The following is a 19,007-nucleotide window of genomic DNA, read 5'->3' as shown; positions in this document are numbered from 1 at the left end:
ATTCCTGTATATCTGCATAGAGAATCTAGAGTTGTTACCTGGTCTAGACCTTACTTCTTGGGAACAGGAAGCATAAGGGTGAGAGCTTTCAATTTCTTAAATACTTACTGAGACTTAAAAATGAGATATGTTCCTGCAAATAGTTGAGTATTTTTCTGCTTAAACAGGTTCTTTCCAGTGTTAGTATTAAGGTACTTGGAAAATAAACGTCTCTGTTGCTGAAAGTACAATGTCATTTTACAGTGTTTTGTTTTTCTAATTTTGCAATGAATTTGGACAGTTGAATGAAATTATCTTGCTTGATGCTTTCATTGTTCTAGCATATGGGCTGCAAAATGTTGGGTTTATTCTACTGTGAAATATACTTAGATGATTTATTTGTATCTATAAACTAGCCTGAGCTGTGGGTCGTGGTCCACACTTACAGAGGTCAGCATGTGATGTTCAAGAACCAAGGAATCTCCAGAAATTTGATTTGGTATCATGGGCTTAAACCCCATTAGAGCACAGTGGGTTTTGTGAAAGCATGTGTTATTTGCATGTAATTGAACGTAATGTAATTTGGATCTAAAACAGAAAAGGCAGTTTGAAGATTAGTGTCAGTGCTACATGGTGCCAAGATGCTACTGAAGTGGATGTACTCAGATTTTGAGTAGTGTAAGGTCAAAGAGAATCTTGAGCCTGGACTAAATAAAAGTAACATCCATCTTGATTACATCTTTTGGTTCTGAGTTTTGCTTTTGGTGACCTTAAGGTACTTAAATCTTCTATATTATTTTGTATTTGCAGAAACATGATCCTCCCCTTAGTAGCATTCCCTGCTTGCATTACAAAAAAATGAAGGAGAATGAGGAAAGGGAACAAAACAATGACATAACCCCAAATGGAGAAGTATCACCTGTAAAGCACCTAGATAAATCTTCAGAACTGGACTGCCAAGCAGAAGAACCAGATTCTACTGCTGCTGATTCTGGGCCTTTAGATGACAAAGACACCTCAGGGGGAGATGGAGCACAAGGAGCCTTAGGACAAGTTAAGGCCAAAGTTGAAGTATGTAAAGATGAATCTGTAGGTACGTGTGGGAAGCGGAGTCTTCTCTTGGCTGGAGTTGGGGTAATGGCATTTGGGATACATGTGCTTTATTCCATACTTGGCAACTGAGTAATATCTTGCCTGAGATCAAGTGGTCATCTGTCTTTCTGCATGTTCTTTTGTAAGCAGAGATCTAGACAAAGAGATCCAGTATTAGAAATCAATTTTGATTTTAACAGGAAGATAAAAATACAGTGGAGATTTTTGCAGAAGACTTGAAAGTCCCCATGGAAGGGTTTTATACCCAAAAATGTGAAAGTTCTCAAAGTTTAGTCCTGTAGGCTTTATCTCAGTTTAAGAATGAACTTACCACAACTACATACCTGACAGTACCATCCATGTAAATTACTACTCAGAATTGCTGGTAAAGATTGTAGGCTACCACCTATCTTTGCAGTGTTCAGACATAAACCCTTCATTGCACATGTCCTGTTCAGTCCAAAAAACATGCCAAAAGATTAAAAAAAAATTAATACTTAACAGCAAAACTAAAACCAGTAAGCACTTACTTTCTATATGAAGTTACCTGTCTCTCTCAAATAGGATCTATTTTGTATTACTGAAAAAAAAATGAATGATCAAGTATAAGCATGAATTGCATTTGGAATTCCTTGTGGAAGGAAATGTTTTATCTTAGGATGCTACTCTTTATTTTTGCTAACTATACGGGCAGAAATATCCTATAAAGGAGAAGCAACTGTACATCAAGGGGGTCAGTCTTTTAGTACTCAGCATGTGAAAATGAATGTGTTAAATTATGTTTAGAAGCCAGCAGATACTCAAGGAACTCATGTGGTGTCATGATGTAGCGTTTCATGGTACGCTGTTTAGTAAATAGGCAGCAATAATCACTTTTGGCTTCAGGAAACTGAGGCTAATAGTATAACTACTGTTATTCACTGTATAACTTGCTTTACATGATTACAAGGTGAATAGGTGATGAAGTAGAACAATTACCAGTGCTTTCTTACAAGTTGTGTTGGGTTTTATGCTGGTTATACTTTAGTAGAATCTTGAGGTGATAGAATAAAATGTTTAGTTTTCCAGTTTGCACAAATGTTTTTGCATTTATGCCAGTAACAGGAAAACCTGTGATTAGTTCTGTTAGTATAAAATAGCTCTTAACCTTGAGTGTGTGAACTAAAGCTGCTACTTTTGCTCTTAAAATAAAACACACCAAAAAAAGCAGAATCACAGAATTGTTCTGGTTGGAAAAAAACATTAAGATCAGTGAGTCCAGCCTTTGAGATCAGTAAGTCCAGCCTTTAAACAGTCATAACGTGTATAAAACAGTGGAAACAGCGAATTTAACATATGCTCAGTGGTAAAGTGGAAGGATTAACTTGCTTCTGTTTCTTAGATCTGGAAGATTTTAGACGCTATCTGGAAAAGCGTTTCGACTTTGAACAAGTTACTGTAAAAAAATTCAGAACCTGGGCTGAGAGACGGCAATTCAATCGTGAGATGAAGCGGAAGCAGGCAGAGTCTGAGAGGCCTATTCTGCCTGCCAATCAGAAACTCATTACCTTGTCTGTGCAGGATGCACCTACAAAGAAAGGTTAGTTTGTCTACCTGTCATTCAAATATTCTTTATCAAAGACTAACAACTGTTCTAAGTTGGATTGAAGAGAGAGAAAAAATCATGTAATAATTCCGCTTTTGTGTTCTAGAAATCTGTGTTCTTGGATCCATCATGTTACATAGAAAATATTGTCAAAATATACTGCCTATTAAAAAGAATAATTCCTAAATGAAAATACTTTTATTTAAGGCTGCCATCCTGGTAACTGGTTACTACCTTCAGCTACTTGTTGCTGTTGGTCTTCACTGAAAACCCTCCTGCCTTGTCACTCAATGCTGCTGCCTTCTTAGTTCTGTACCAGTTCTAATTGGTCCTAAATTAGGGACTAGTTAAAAATGCCAGATTGATCCAGATTAAAACCTAAAATTAAAAATACGAATGTAAAGCAGTTTGATGGAAACAGTTAGAACAACATTTCTGTGCAGTTCAGTTGAGTCCTGTGCTGTGTGGCTATCATGTCTGATGAGAGGCTAGGGGAGTTAGCTGTATTGGCTGTGTAGTAATATGTCTAACTGCAGTCTGATATTTAACATGTCCATAACCTGTCATTTGGCTGTTGTTCTTGTTTTCTATGTTCTCATGTTTCTGGATTTCTTCTCTTCAGCAGAATTAAAGCATATGAGTTGCATATTGACCATTCCCTGTTACAGGGAGATGCAGTTGAATTTTATTTAATACTCTTTTATCTTAAATCCTAGGTTTAGAGCCACATTCAAACCATTTAATGCAGGGCAAGGCTTGCTGATCAGGATTTAATGGGGAAAAATAAGAAGTGATTCTAGTTTGTGGATTTGAAGTCTGTGTGGCTATTGTTAGAAGGGAGATACAATATGTATTTAGGAGAAAATTAGAGGATTTATAATTGATGTTAGCTGCCAAAAAATGCTGTGTGTAGAGGTCCAGAGACTATGGGATTGCAAACTTTGAACATAGAATATTTAACTTAGCTCATAATTACTGCACTTCCAGTTGTTGGTAGAAATTTCTCAGACTTACCTTCCAATACTTTTTCAGAGAAAATTGATTTGGAGGTTATCATTATTCATGTCTGATTCAGCAGCACTTAACCCTTGTAACTTTTGGGTTGGTTGGTTGTAGTAGAAATTTTAAAGACCAAAAATGCTTAGATGTCTTCACCTTCCTTCCTATTTTTTTTACAGAATTTGTCATTAATCCCAATGGGAAATCTGAAGTTTGCATACTGCATGAATATATGCAAAGAGTCCTAAAGGTTCGCCCTGTTTACAATTTCTTTGAATGTGGTAAGTCTCTTAAATTTTTAAACTATATTCTGTGTCATTGATGAGAAGGGTAGTTTGGTAGTTCCTGTCTTGTTTTTTTCCTTTAAGTTCTAGCCAGATTGCTTTAAAGCAATCTTCAATGCAGCTAGATACAAAGTGGTATCTCACACTTCCCTTGCATTTTCACCTTTGCCAGGGTTTGTTTGGCATACCTTACAGTGAAGGAAGAAACGAGACCTTTCCAGCTTGAAAGCATTCAGTCTTGCAGTCAGCACCCAAGGAATTACAAGTCAGGCATCACAGTTTAGTGTGGAATCTATAATTATTCAGAATTACTTTATCCCTATAAATGCACTGTGTAATGTAATTGAATTTTCAATACCTGCATGTGTAGCTCTTGTATTGACACTGTATTAGTGATAGAGGAACTTTGGAATTGACATTTGAATTCTGGCAGATTACAAATGATCTCTTAAAATGTAGTTCTTCATTTGGAAGAGTGAAGTCCATGGTGGTAAGTCTAAATTTTCATCCCTCTTGAAGTTGAAACAGAAGAAGAAAGCAAATCTTGATAGTGGTGGAGTTTTGTGTTCATGATGAGGGTTTTACATTGAGAGTTCTTAAAAGCTTTCTTTCTCTTAACTCCTTCACTTACAGAGAACCCAAGTGAACCTTTTGGAGCCTCAGTGATTATTGATGGAGTAACTTACGGGGCAGGAACTGCCAGCAGCAAAAAACTTGCCAAGAATAAAGCTGGTAATACTTCTTTTCTTATGTAGTACCAGCTGTTGAATTGTTTAGCTGTTCTCATTTCTGCTTTGAAAATGTATTGGTAACAATAAGTAGAAATATTTTTGTTAATAGTAAGAAAATGTACACGTGTCTTTTTAGTAGAAGTGATAAATACCGTTGTAGAGACTTTTCTGGCAACCTCAGGTTCAACAGTGAACTGCCAGTAGAACATCATGAAGAAACTGCAGATCATAACTCACATGTAAACCGTTGATGTGTAGAGTCTGTCTGACCTGTAAAGTTCTCCAGTGTGACTGGATATTTCTAGGGGAAGTGTGAAGCTTACTTAGAGTGCTTCATTCTGCTGTTCTTCTTTATAATCATTGTTTAAAATAAATGTAATCAAAATGTTAAATAATTTTCTGCAGCTCGAGCTACACTGGAAATCCTTATTCCTGACTTTGTTAAGCAGACCTCTGAGGAGAAGCCCAAAGACAGTGAAGAACTTGAGGTACTCAACTCTTGCTGTCTGTCATTTTTGGAGTCTGTTTTTAACAATGTTGCACCTTCACTGTTAAAAATAATAAATAATAAATGTTCATAATACTTTTTCTTGGTGAGATGGCAATGTGAAATTCTTTATTTATAGCAAGATTGATGGCAATGAAGACACTTTTTTTTCTGTTGGAACTGATCAGAAAATTTACTGTGATGCAGAGAACTAGTCCCTTGTTGAAACATCAGGTCACTTACTGAAGACCTGAAATGTTCCAAAACACTAGCGCCTGTACTGTCCTGACTTCCAGAGTCCTCTGGTTGATGCTGTGACAAGTTCAGAGCTAGATGCTCTCTGGTTTTCTATGATCATCTTAGAAGAGCAAGTAAGAACTGAAAGTGCCCAGTCTTCTGAGGCATTTTTTCTTAGATATGAAGGCTACATATTACCAGATCAGACAACTGAAATTTCAGACTCTAATCAGTGATATTTGAGAAAATCATGGGAAAAGTTTCTTTAGGTGGAGAGCTTGTGCTACATCTTCAGGTATTGGAAATATTAAATATATATTTCATTAGTGATGGAGTCACTTTCAGTTCAGCATGTAACAGACCATCAGGTGACCAGCCTGAAAGGAATGTTTTAATTTTAAAGACTATAATATGCAGAATTAATTATTTGTACATGTGCTTTAACTTAAAAAACTGCGCACCCTACATTAGTAAAATGGTACCTGAGAGAACGCGAATAACTTTTTCCATTTTTTTAAAAATTAAAATACAAAATGCTCCAATAGCTGCTATGTTTTCTTTTATTAAACTACAGCATTTTGGTAGGTAGAGTTTCCTACTTAGTTAAATAAATTAACCTCATCCTGAGGGAGGAAGGATGCTAAAGAAATTGTAAGATTGTAATTTTTATGTCCATCTTATGTAAAATTTGAGTTAAAATAATTATTTTAATTTCTATCTGCAAATATATGATTAAGTGTGACAGTCTTAATGATGTTGGTAAATACCTCCATTATGATTTTAAAAATACTTCTGGAAGTATTAAGCAGAGAGTATTAGAATCTGTTGAATGTTGCAAAGGAGAAATGAGGGTTAAGAACAGTACTAAGGTCTTACTTGTGCAGAAGCTCAATAACTCTTTTCAATCCCTTTGTAGTATTTTAACCATATCAGTATTGAGGACTCACGGGTATATGAACTCACCAGTAAAGCTGGACTCTTGTCTCCATATCAAATTCTCCATGAGTGCCTTAAAAGGTAGGGCTGCAGAATAAAGAATGAATTCTGTTGTGGTGGCTGGGGCTGGGGCGTGTTGTTTGCATGGTTGCTGGTACCCATAGTGTTTGTCAGTAACTTTGTGGGCTGGCCAAGCTTCCTGCAGTCACTCTGGCTGTAAGAAACATAGTGTGAGCTGAACTGTTTAGTGCTGTATCTTCCTTTATTTGCTGTTTATGCCTCTTGTCTTCTAAGATTAGAATTTAGTTAGGGGACATACTTGTTTTTCCTTTATATAGGCTTGCCTTTCCATGCAACTCAAGTTACTGATCTATAAAAGAACTCACTGTCCTAAAATTTATTATTATAACTAATTCCATTGCAATGACTGTCAAAGATAACTGACTGCTTCAGTTTTTTGCAGTTTTACTTAGAGTATGATACTGATTTTGTTTGTGCTTAAGAAACCATGGGATGGGTGATACATCTATAAAGTTTGAAGTGATTCCTGGTAAAAATCAGAAGAGCGAATATGTGATGACTTGTGGCAAGCACACGGTGCGAGGCTGGTGTGAGTATAGTACTTGGTGTCACCTCTGATATCTTCCATTTTTCCTGCTCTTCTTTGTGGTCCATTTTGTAGGTGCTTGTTAAGCTATCTCACATTTTCATTATTATTTTTACAGGCAAAAATAAAAGAGTGGGGAAGCAATTGGCTTCCCAGAAGATCCTACAGCTACTGCATCCACACGTGAAAAATTGGGGCTCTCTTTTGCGTATGTATGGTAGAGAGAGTAGCAAGATGGTTAAACAGGTGAACATGATTTTGTTTGATTGTACTTTACCTTGTGATAATATTTCTGCTTTTGTATTTTTCTGTTTTTAATTTATTTACAATTAAGCTTTAAAGGTATCTGTTTTGGCCTAGGAGTGTTGTTCCCTGTCATGGTCAAGGCAGAGAGCAATCCTTGGTTCTTCTGAATTGAATCTCACACTTTGCTATTGCCAGAACATTAGTTGAGTGCTTTCAATGACCAGAATAATTAATCTTAAAATTTCCAGATCAAAGTTATATAACCTATTTAATATTTAACTGACTCATGTAAATATATGTTATTACTTAAGAAAGTGCAACTGTCAGAGATTAAAACTTCTGCTCCAAGTATTTTAATTTTGTTTTGTTTTGCATCAAAAGAAGCTCATCTGTTGTTGCTTGTGTTCTGTTGAACAGGAAACCTCTGATAAAAGTGTGATAGAACTTCAGCAGTATGCCAAAAAGAACAAGCCAAATCTGCACATCCTGAACAAGTTACAGGAAGAAATGAAAAAACTGGCACAAGAAAGAGTGAGTACATTCTCTTTTGTATTTATAAACAGAAAACATCGGTCAGACTTACCAGTTACTGCAAGTTTTGCAAATTTGTTTTTTTGGTGGGGACCTATTTCTGGAGAAATGTTCATCCTCTCTTTTAAACAGGCTTGTAAGTGAATTAAACCTGCTAGTTTGTTTTTTTTTATATTAGAACAAGTTAGCCGTTCACCAAGGTTGACACACAAGATTGGCTGAAAGAGTTCAGAATGTTAAAGCTGTCTTTAATGTTTATATTCTCTTTATGACTGTGTGGTGGGGTTTTTCATGTCCTTGTAGGAGGAAACACGAAAGAAACCCAAGATGACAATAGTGGAATCAGCTCAGCCTGGTAGTGAACCTCTGTGTACCGTTGATGTGTAATGGGATGATGTACAAGTGGGAGCAATAACACAAATGGAGGAACTAGATTTTCAACAATTATTTAAAAATTCTTCGCTGCAGAATTTAAGATAACTTTTAAAATCCAAGCTGCTTCAGTTATGCATTGTTCTTTTTGCATCATCAGGGCAATATTACTTTTTCCTACTTTCTTTTTCTTTTTGGTTTTGTTTTTTAATACCTCTGCAATATGTACGTTTTAAAGAATTGATCATAAAGATTTCTACTTGGGCAAATGCACAGATGATAGGCATGTTCACACAGGATAACCTCAGTCAAGCACTTTTTCCTGGAAAGCCATCCATGTTGTTTGAAATGGATGTTTTTTAAGGATGAAATACAGAATTTCTATGTACAGGTTGAAGCTGATATTATATATATATATACACATTCATATATATGTATATGTAAAAGAAATATATGTACATCTTCTTGTATGAACATGCCTAAAACTATTTTTGTGACAAGTTTCATTGCATTTCAGCACATAATAATATGCACTGATAAGACACTTTGGTGACAAACACATGAAAGTGATAAGCAATGTTCCTAATGCCATAGGATTAGGCCAGTAATGCTGTTTCTTTTGTTCTGTTTTAGTTTTTGTCTCCTGCCAGGCTTAATTATTCAAGATCACAGTATGCAGATTTTTTATTACTTGAAAAGAACAAGTATACCTGGTAGTGTTAAGAGCAACAGGCTGGATATCCAGAATTATTGGGTTATATTTTAATTGAAAAGAGTCTATGTTAGTTTACACATCAATTGAAAGGGCCCTATTTGTTTGATTAAAATAAAAGCTGTAATTTGAAAGACTGTTTTCAAAGCTTGGAGCCAAAATGCAGCTGATGATGGTTTGACAGTCAGAAAATAAGTTTGCCAGTGAAGTGTTTAAAAGACCTTCTACTCCCTTTTCCCAGCAATAAAACAATTTCTCATTTGTTTTGAGTCAGAGTGTATCTGACTTGATCAATTAAGTCTTAATTCATTTGCATCATAAAAGCAAGGAATTAAAAAGCAACCCACAGCACTATCCCTAGAAATCTGTAATACCTGCAGCAATTTCAGTTTTTTAAGAAGTTTTTTTGTTTACTTTTTTTTTTATTACAGTTTTAGTTTTTAAAGAAGAAGTGTAACTTCTGCAATGAAAATTAGAATGTAGATTTGGAATATGACATAGAGTGATGAGTAGAATGAGACCATAACAGGTTATACTGATAAATAAGAAAAACACAAATATGCAACTATTATAAAATACAATCTTGGAAAACAAGCAGTACTCACTATGTCATCTGAGGCTTTATTAAATTAAGCACAGAAGAAATAGTTCTGGCTGTAGTGAAAGCACTGCTTTGTGGGTTTTGTTCTTCATATGGAGTTCTTTACTGGGTGGCTGCAGTAAGTCTTCTCTTAGAACCATTTTTGTGTGTTCTTCGGTATGTTCTTGAAGAAGAGAAGCTGGTGATAGGGCTTCAGTGACTGATCCAAGAGTTGTGCTGCTCTATTTTCCACTCCTACCCCTGCAGGAGTGGAAGAGGTGGTCAGTTCTTTATAATTGCTGCAGCTCCTGGTACTTACCTGGACAGTGATCTGGGGGTTCTTAATTTTGTTTTCTTGGTGGTTGTTTTTTTACCATGTTACATGAGTGCTGCAGTATAATTAATTTAGTGCCTACTGGATTTTAACAATATTGGCATCAGTATTGTAAGACTTCCTTTTAATATCACCCATTATCTTGGAAATACATGGATTTTAATTTAGATCTCAAGCTAATGTTCTCTAATATGTTGCATATAATGTTTGAGTTAAACAGGAAGGGTCTTGGGAGTCGTCTTACCTGTTTCTGTTTGAGTGAAATGCTGAGAGGTCTCTGTAACTATGAATTCACCCATTTTTTATTATTATTTAGCTTTTCAGTTTAATGAGTTGTAATCCTGTTATAACAGGATACGGGTAGTTGGAAGACTATACAGAATCTTATGTAAAGAAGTGGCCTATCTAAAAAAAACAACAAAACAACAAAAAAACACTGCCTCTGCTTTTTTTTGTATAGCTTTAATAAATCTCCATCTTTTGAAGGGTATATAATACTGGTGCAGTAGTGACAAGCACTGATTACTGTTTGCCTCTCTCTTTTTGTTGTGTTTTGGGTTTTTTTCCTCTTTTGTTTTTATTTTGTTTTCATAAAAACAGGGCTTACCTACTATGCCTAAATATATTGCTCTTTTTAGGTAGGTTTTACTTCAGCTTATGTTTTCAGCAGAAAAATCTGTACTTGGATGGCACTGTAGAAGACAAATCACCCATGTAGATCTCTCTTATTTTTCTGCAATCAGAATGTCAATGCATTTGCAGGTCACCTGCAGAATATCCACAGATGCCTCGCTCACTAATTAGTCTTCATTATTTTTAAGAGGATTGCTGTATTACCTCAGTCTGCCACTATCCGAATCACAAGGTGACCATTGCCCTTAATAAGAACATCCAGAGATTTCATTGTGAACCAAAGCCTAGGACGTATATTATGCATTCTAAACAAAAAAAACAAACAAAAAAGATGGTATTAGACCTTGCTGCAGCCTTTAACTGGAGAGATGTCCAGAAAATAGCGCAATAACTGCTGGAACAAACAACTTAACTGCTGTTTATGTCATTGTGAAGTATTCTTGTGTTTTAATGTTTACTATTGTTTGGAGTGTAACAGTCTTGCATTTGCACATAAGCACGAGCTGCTGTGATAGAGGATAGATCATTGCATTAACTTCAGCTTCTGCATGAACACTTACAGTGTGATTCAAGATGTATCCTAAACTTGTCTTGTAACTCTTGTGTGTTTTCTAGGTAATCGGCTGTAAAGGTTTAGATCTTGATTGTATGAATGCATAAAACAACTGCTGCTTTTGTCACTGATATTTGTTATTTATCTCCTCTGTATCCAGAGCAGGATGGGTATTTTTATAGGGATGGAGTGTATTTTTAAGAACTGTTCCATCCTTTGGGAATTAAAGACAGTTTTTGCTTTGCATATTATGTGCTTCTCAACAAAAGTGTGGTATATTGACTTTAAGGATAAAATTAGTGTGCATTCAAGTCTTTTTATGGTACTGATGGAAAACTTACTGTGACTTCCAGTGACTAGTCAGATGCTACCTATTTAAACACCAGTCATCCAGCTTTTTCTTACGTATTTATTAAACAGAAATGATGAAGTAGTTGGGTACTCAGAAGTTTGGAAAAACTATTATGCATAAACTTAACTGTTGTTTGTAAACTTTCACTTTCCTGTGATGCTGTTAGGCTTTATAGAAATATATTTGTAACACCCAAGTATTTGTAAGCATCATTATTATCTTATTAATTCTCTTGGACTGTACTTTGGTTCTGGAGTAAAATTCAGGAAGTGATTGCCTCCTAAATTAGCGTTGGAAGAAATGTGAAGTGTGAGAAGCCATGCTGTTGTTAACCAAATAAAATGATCAGTTACAGTATTCTGATGTGTATCTGAGAAAGGAAGGTGAAAAAACACAACAGAAATTGTTTACTGCCCAAGTAGGTTCCAGTGGTTGCTGATGAATTGTATTGGGTGCAGTTGCTTGATGCCAGTGCTAAATTGGTACAACTCTAAAGCCTCATTTTCACTGAGCCTCTGCTTGCTTTTTTTTCTGCACAATCATATAATCCTATGTGTTTGGTCTTTGAGTACTACATGTGTATTTTTCAGACAATTAGTTTTGAGCAATAAAGTTTGATATTATAAAATGCTCCAGTGTGATCAGTATTATGATAGCTTAAGCATATTTAGAAAAGAAACTTGAGTTCTTGATTCTTGCAGGTATTTTCAAATAGAAATTAAATCAGTACAGGCTCATCGGTTACAGAAGTACTTACCACTTTTTTGGTAATGAATTTAACGTTTACATGGTTAGACATCACTTGGAATGAAGTGGAATTTAAACTTTTTATTTCATTGGAATTCATATTTTTACTTGCACGATGCAGCCCGAAGTTGTTTTGGTGCCTGTTGTCACACACCTTCCTAAGTGGAAAGGAAGGGCTACCAGCATGTCCATCTGCTAGGACAGATACTTCGTTCAGTCTGTATTAAATGTACATTAGAAGTATGATCAGCAAGTTTAAAATGGTTATTCCTTCTAACAGTCAGTGTAATTGTGTATTCTGTAGTGTGGACCACAATCTGTTAAGTTATTGCCAGGTGCTGAGTATCTGTTTTGAGATAGAAATCCTGACTGAAGAGCAACATGTGCAAGGGCAGGAGTGTCCACTAGGTTTGTCTCCGTGAGTGCAGCTTAAGGTGCTGAGCCTCATAGTTAAGGACATGACCCAGGTACCTGCAGTAGTTGTTGTGGTAAGGTTTTGCATTAAATAACTGCCTTTTTCTCTTAACTGCACAGGGCTCTGAGTAGAACAGTTTGGAAGATACTTGAGGTAAGATCTATGGCAGAGGTTTGGTACAAAGAAACACTGTGTCCAAAAGTATACTTGATTATAACCTCAAAGGCTGAGTAAGCTGAGGTGTAATATTCTTAAGAATTAGACATTACTCTTCCATAAACATATTTTCCAGGAGGCTGAGGTTAGCTGTTTTAAAGCTACTGCAGGATCAAAAAGCTACAGATCATTGCAACATAGGGAGGTACCTGACTGAAGGTATCCACTGAGCAGGCTTACTAACAGTCTGAGAGGAAAATTAACCTCTAGCAAAACCTAAAACCTTAGTACTTCTTGCCAAGATGGCTGTCCCTGGCTAGTGGCCGTATAGTAAATTTCTGAGTGTAAGTCTTCACTAGTGAGGGTATGCTTGAGTGAAGTCATCTTAGCCTTGTACGTTGTAGGAAATGACAGAAGAAAGCCTTTATTGTATTTTCAGTTACACTAGTCTCAGAATAAAACTGATTTCAAGAGTGGAAATGTTAACATTTTAATTAGAATAAGAGTTTGTTGCTTCCTCCTAACGATGTGGCAAATTGATGATTTATAGAAGGTTTAAGATTGCTAAACCTTTAATAGCTCATTCAAAAGGCACAACAGTGTTTAGACAGTTGTTGATAAACAGCAGCTATTCACTAACACTTGAATTATGATGTATGACACTGGAAGGTATGGCCTTGTGTTGAAGTCATGAAAGTTTCAAATAGCTGTATCTGATCGTGGTTGTGGAATACTGTACTTAAGGCTACACTTCAGCTGTTTTAAGGAGTGAGACCACCATCTATGTTACTTTGCTCACCTCAAGTTCCCCCAAGAGCAGGAAGAAAAAAAAGCAGGAAGAAAAAAAAGCAGGATTTGGCCTAATTGTACTTGAAGAAATTAAACTCAAACTAGTATGGTGAAATAACTTAGGAGCCTTGCAAATTCTCTGCTGAACAGAGATTTATTACCCGGATGTTACAGAAACAATGTCATTGAAGCCATTAACAAGCAAAAGCAGTTTCTGGAAAGTGACTCTCAGGAGTTAAGTTGATTGCCTCTCCTCAGGTACAGTATCTACATGTACAGAAGTCTCCTGGTCAGTGGTCAATGGGTTGGTGCCATCCGAGCACTCTGAGTCATATCCTGCTGTAGTGACTTGAGCAGCATCAGGCATTGCTTCACTGGAGCTCCCGTTTGCACAGTCGACCCTTTCAAAGAGTATCAGTAGCTCACAGTGGGTGGTCTGAGGGAAGAGATCCACAGCCAGTGCTTTCATGGGTCGGAAGGAGGCTCCTTTGACTCTGTTGGAAGGGGCCCTGCAAAGGCTTGATGGGAAAACGAATGAAAGGGGAAGAAGAGCTGTATTAACATTTTAGCAAACTCTTCATCACTGCTTCTTCTAAGGGTTTTTCTTAAACCTCAGCTCCATGACAGGGTTATTCACCAACCCTGTTTCCATTATCACTTGCATATTGGGCAACTGAGTTCCACCCCTGCTGTGTAGCAGCTGTCAGCTGTTCCTGATGAGAGGCAGGCAGACAGACCTCAAGGAATATGGCTTAAAAATAAAAAGCCAGAAACATTCCCCCCAAGCAGCAGTTTTCTCCTTATGATGTTGACTTAATGCAAGAAATACTCACTCCACAAAGTTATTCATTGCAGCTCTGGGATTGCAGGATACATAGATAAGCTTCTTCAGATGTTCAGCTCTTCTAAGGGCAAGAATTACCTTGGAATCTAGATGATGAAAACCAAGATAGCTATTATCAGTTCTGTGCAGCAGCAGACTCCCAGAAGAAGTCCAGATTATACTCCAGCATGAACAAAACCACTGCAATACCCAGTTGCTATGAGCTGTACCTGAAACCTCCCACTTAGTTTTTATTTAATTGGTGCTTTCTTAAGTTCACCAGCAAACAACAATTAGGAGAAAAGACTTAAAAACTTCAGAGGAAGTGAACTTACGCAGCCCTGCTCGTGGTGGATCTACAATAGTAATCAGGTTCTGAGGAGCTAAAACGTTAATTAGGGAAGGAACGAGATCTTCAGCCTTCCCACAGTAAAATTCAATGTTACTCAGTTCTATGAAAAAATGAAAAGATGTTGTTAGAGTACTTATGTAGTCAAAACATATTTCAGTACATTCAATCTGGATATAAGTTCAGATGCTTTAAAATCTATAAATAGTTCAGTCTACCCTGAAATCAATGTAATTCAAACAATTGTTGGTTCTTCAGATTGTTTCAACAGCACTAACTTGAGCATCTTCCATGATCTTGTCTAGAGCAAAGGCCCACAAAAATAGCTACTGTTAATGTTTTATTTATGAGGGTAACTGTGGCTTCATCTCACTTTTGCAATGAAATATTTTTTTTGGAGGGAAAAAAAAGCTACCTGTTAGTCAACAGGAAACTTGATCTCACACATGAACAAGGTATTTGTTTTCAAGAGATTAAATGTTTAAAATGGACAAGATTGCTATCAACAACATGTAATTCCAAGCTGCTTAGATAACATAAAGAGAGTCTAGCTATACAACTACTCTATTCCTTAACAAAGATCGTAACTAACCATTAATCTGGGCATTCACTTTGGCATCCTGCACAGCTTCTTGGCAGAGTTCAATTCCAATCACTTTCTTTACTTTCTGTAGAACCAAAGGAATAAGATGTGGCACGTAAATGTAAATATAACCATTATTCACAGTATCAGTAATTAAACTGCTATACATGAATGTTGACTAGTACCTGGTCAGGGATTTATGCCTTACAGCCAGAAGAATAGGCTGAGAAGGGACCTGTGCAAATAAACAGGGACTTTTTAGACTGAAACTGTGGGATGAACACCATTATCCCTGCCTGCACGTGACAGACTCCAGTTATGTTGGTGTCTTTCTGTTTGGGGGCCAGAGTTCCTTACAGGGTCTAGCAAGCCCCACTGTAAAAACAAGGTAAGAGACATTGGTTATTCATATCTGAAGCTTTCTGAGAAACCTCTAACTAGTGAAGTGAATAGATTCTAGTAAATTGGGCATCCTAAAGAACTGAGTCTTTTGACTGAATTAGTTGCAAAATAATCTAGGCTGATCAACACAAGGGTGAACTTTGTAATGATTTCATAAAACAGCTCCAAGCAATTAATTACAAATTAACTGAAAAAATTAAGATACAATGTGTTGCAGCATTTCAAGTACATAAAGTATTTTCTCTCATTGTAAGCACAACTCAAGATATACATTTGCTAGAAATAGCTTGTATCCAGGAATTGATGTTACACTCTCACCTTTGCCAAAGAAATCCCAATAGTTCCTGTCCCACAGCAAACATCAAGTACAGTGCTCTCCTGGCTCAGCTGTGCCCACTCCCTTATGGCAGTGTACAACACTTCTGCAGCTTGTGTGTTGACCTGTGAAATTACATGTCAAATAGGTCAACTTCATAAACACTAAATGGGTTTTCATGAGTCTCAGGAAAGCCAATTTTCTTTTTCCTGGTTTCTAAGAAACAAGTCAAGTTCCCATGTAAGTTCAAATCACATGTAACTGACACAGGCTGGCAGGTATTTTGAGATCACTGTTCCATTGTTAAAGTCTCACTCAGTTCTCTCTGAGAAGTCATGTTTTCTTACCTATGTTCTAGTAAAAACATGATTTGTTCTACAGTACCCAAGTCTGGAAGCTAGAGGAGACAAAAAATGCTAAGCAATAAAGTGAAGACAAGGCTTTAAAAATACTTCCTGTCCTTGAATAGGAAGTAATAAAGATTCAAAACCAGGAGAAAGTAACCATGACAATACACTCAGCAAGCTTGATTTTAACATGGTTTGTAATGCTGCTTTAAAGTAAATCCTGTAATTAAATATTATGGTTAAGGAAGTAGTGTTCTAAATCAGTGCCTCTAGAGCAAGCATTCTCAATCTTAAAGAGCAAGCAAAGCACATTAGGTAGGAAAAAAAAAAGTCTATAATCTATGGCAAATACTAGAAAATACAGTTTAGCTTCAACAAACTGATGATGCCAAGTGCTATTTCAAGACATTCCATTTCAATGATACAGGCTGCCTGCTGTGGCTTTAAAGTGTTGAAAGGGAAGAAATAAGTCTTGGAGAAACAAACAAAAACTAGTACAACAAATACTCCTGAACTACATATTGCATGTCCCGTACACAAAAGGCTGCTGCTCAACAGGAGACAAATGATACTGAACTTGTAAAAAGAAAATCTTCAGCATGCCCCAATCAAGTTTACACTCATTCACTGAGTGTTTTTACAGCCAAACATAATACTCAAAGGTACTTAATCACACCAAATATATTCGAGATTAAATCTCTGGGTATATAAGTATCTTGTTACACAGCATTAGCCAAGCTTAAGAGCATTACTGCAAATCCACTTAAATTAGCAACTTTGCATCATCCTTACTTGAAAAAATGCATGAGGAGAAATTCTAAATTTTAGGCCAAGAAGTTCTTCATATATGTACTTATCCCCAGCCACGTGCTCCAAAGGCAAGTCTTCTAGATTGGGAGATTTCCTGGGGGAGGGGGGCAAGGCACAGGGACACATAATAAAGAGGGAAAAAAGAAATAAATAAGCTTAACATGTTCATTAAAATTTTTACCAAAGCTGTAGTTATCTTAAAAACTGCAGAATAACATACTAAGCAGTAATTTATAGTGGGCCAACATCAGATCCTTTTAGAGGTGATTTTTTTGGCCATTATTTTTTAAATCATGTACAATTGTTCCATTGATATAAACAGCAGGACCTACACTGTCAACAGATGAAGGAAATGTGAGTCTTGTGCTCTGAGGAAGAGCATGGGGAGATTTAAAAAGTCATATAAATAGGGAAGAAAGGAGGCAAAAGTGACTAGTTGATAATAATAAATGTCCATCTACTACAGTAAAGGCTTCTACAGCTTGACAGGCAGCAACTAGTACTGGGTTCCCCCACAGAAACTACCTGCCTTTTCCCCGTGAACTCTGCAGGAGAATGGGGAATTTCAGAAGAGTGTTCTGGAAAAGGTAAATAACTGTTCAACAAATTAGTACTACTGCTACTACTGTTATGAAATAGAGAAATGAATGGTGTGGAAGTGCTATCTACTTTCTGTTGCAAGCACCAAGAAGCAGAGTGAACTCCCTCACCTTTGTCCTTCCTCCACAAAGTACAGAGAGGTAATGCCACTGCTCTTTCCCACCCCTTCTGTGAAGTATTTTGCCAGAGAGATTTTCAGGTCAGCTAGCTCTTCTTTACCTAATTTCTAAAGGTTGCATTTGAAAGAAGGGAGAAAAATCATCTTAGAGACTTGAGATATGATTTAATGTATGCATTCTATAAACATTAATTACTTGTTCATTTGTAGTTATCAGACTATAGTCTAAATAGAAGAGTGGTAATACAAGATAAACTACACCAAGTAATGATTCTATTTCCCTTTTGCATGCACTATTCATAAAATCAAATTTATGTCATTTTAAAGCTGCACATTATGTATCAACTTAAATACCTGAGGGTTAAAATAAACAATTGCCATGATGTGGCCATGCCTGCTGGTGCGGACTGTGAGCTGCTTCCAGTGACCTTCGTAGGTTTCTGGGCTGTAAACTGAGTAAGGAGTTGACCTGCAAATTTCAGAAGCTCAGTTACTTAACAGGGAAATATTTTGTTGCAGAACATTCAACAGTTCATTGAAACAAAAGCAGCTCATCATGCAAACTGATGAAAAATGTTCAGTACAAACAGAGGCTACTATTTGTCAAGAAAAGAACTCCTTCCACACCTTAGAAAAAAAAGAAAGACATCAACAGATCCTATATCCTGGTGCAAAATAATCTGTCCCTACTTCTCACAATCCTCTTACCTGTTTTAAACCATTAAAAACCAGTGAAGGGATATAGGCATCTTCTCACCGCCTTCAGGGAGTGACACTTCTTATAAAGCCTTCACCAGCTTCTGTGCTTCATACCAAGTTTGAACTTTGTTTCATTATTCAAGGTTTCAATTTTTGATGATTTAATTGTTTTTTTAAAGAAACCACTCCTTTTCCTAAAGAGTATTGTTGCTTAAATTTACAGCTTGTGTTTTTTTCCTTGTAGGATAATTCATCCAAGGAAGCAAATTACCTTTGTTATTCAAATACTTCTTTTAAAAAGCTTTTTTCTGAGTACTTCTTTACAGTTAGTGGAAGAAGCTCTCAAGTAGCAGACACTTTTCATTGCAGATTTACCAATCTCATTGCTTGCAATAAAGCTGTGCTCAGCAGGGATCTGTCCCTGCATCACAGAACAGCTGAGCATGAGCAAGGAAAAAATACTCAGTGATCAAAGAATGGAGACTGGTCTTGAAGCTCAAAACATACACTAAAGCTTTCAAAAAATGTAATTTTATAAATGTTTGAGCAAGATCTCAAAACCTTTATGGATAATTCATTTTACTTAGACTCACCTTATGTAGT

At 36.5% G+C, this 19,007-nt stretch overlaps 2 protein-coding genes across 2 annotated transcripts in view; one reads left to right on the top strand and one right to left on the bottom strand.

Moving 5' to 3' along the window:
- DGCR8 (DGCR8 microprocessor complex subunit) overlaps positions 1-8,448 on the top strand; it is a 10,910-nt gene extending 2,462 nt beyond the window's left edge. The window contains exons 4-14 of the mRNA XM_009997649.1: positions 1-78; positions 790-1,072; positions 2,453-2,650; positions 3,835-3,936; positions 4,573-4,671; positions 5,076-5,158; positions 6,311-6,411; positions 6,834-6,940; positions 7,056-7,183; positions 7,601-7,714; positions 8,018-8,448. The exon at positions 1-78 is cut by the window's left edge and continues 1 nt beyond it. Coding sequence (XP_009995951.1) covers positions 1-78; positions 790-1,072; positions 2,453-2,650; positions 3,835-3,936; positions 4,573-4,671; positions 5,076-5,158; positions 6,311-6,411; positions 6,834-6,940; positions 7,056-7,183; positions 7,601-7,714; positions 8,018-8,101 — 1,377 coding nt within the window. The 3' untranslated portion in view covers positions 8,102-8,448. The remainder of the gene's footprint in view (positions 79-789; positions 1,073-2,452; positions 2,651-3,834; positions 3,937-4,572; positions 4,672-5,075; positions 5,159-6,310; positions 6,412-6,833; positions 6,941-7,055; positions 7,184-7,600; positions 7,715-8,017) is intronic.
- A 5,144-nt stretch (positions 8,449-13,592) lies between these two features.
- Positions 13,593-19,007, bottom strand: part of TRMT2A (tRNA methyltransferase 2 homolog A (S. cerevisiae)) — an 8,411-nt gene continuing 2,996 nt past the window's right edge. Inside the window, 9 exon segments of the mRNA XM_009997696.1 lie at positions 13,593-13,875; positions 14,191-14,287; positions 14,516-14,632; positions 15,122-15,197; positions 15,833-15,955; positions 16,970-17,081; positions 17,698-17,813; positions 18,060-18,198; positions 18,912-18,944. Coding sequence (XP_009995998.1) covers positions 13,593-13,875; positions 14,191-14,287; positions 14,516-14,632; positions 15,122-15,197; positions 15,833-15,955; positions 16,970-17,081; positions 17,698-17,813; positions 18,060-18,198; positions 18,912-18,944 — 1,096 coding nt within the window.

This window comes from Chaetura pelagica, unplaced genomic scaffold, assembly GCF_000747805.2.
Source record: "Chaetura pelagica isolate M959 unplaced genomic scaffold, ChaPel_1.0 scaffold45, whole genome shotgun sequence".
Classification (NCBI taxonomy): domain Eukaryota; kingdom Metazoa; phylum Chordata; class Aves; order Apodiformes; family Apodidae; genus Chaetura; species Chaetura pelagica.
The sequence above is the reverse complement of the archived record's forward strand: the minus strand, read 5'-3'. Positions and strand labels throughout refer to the sequence as shown.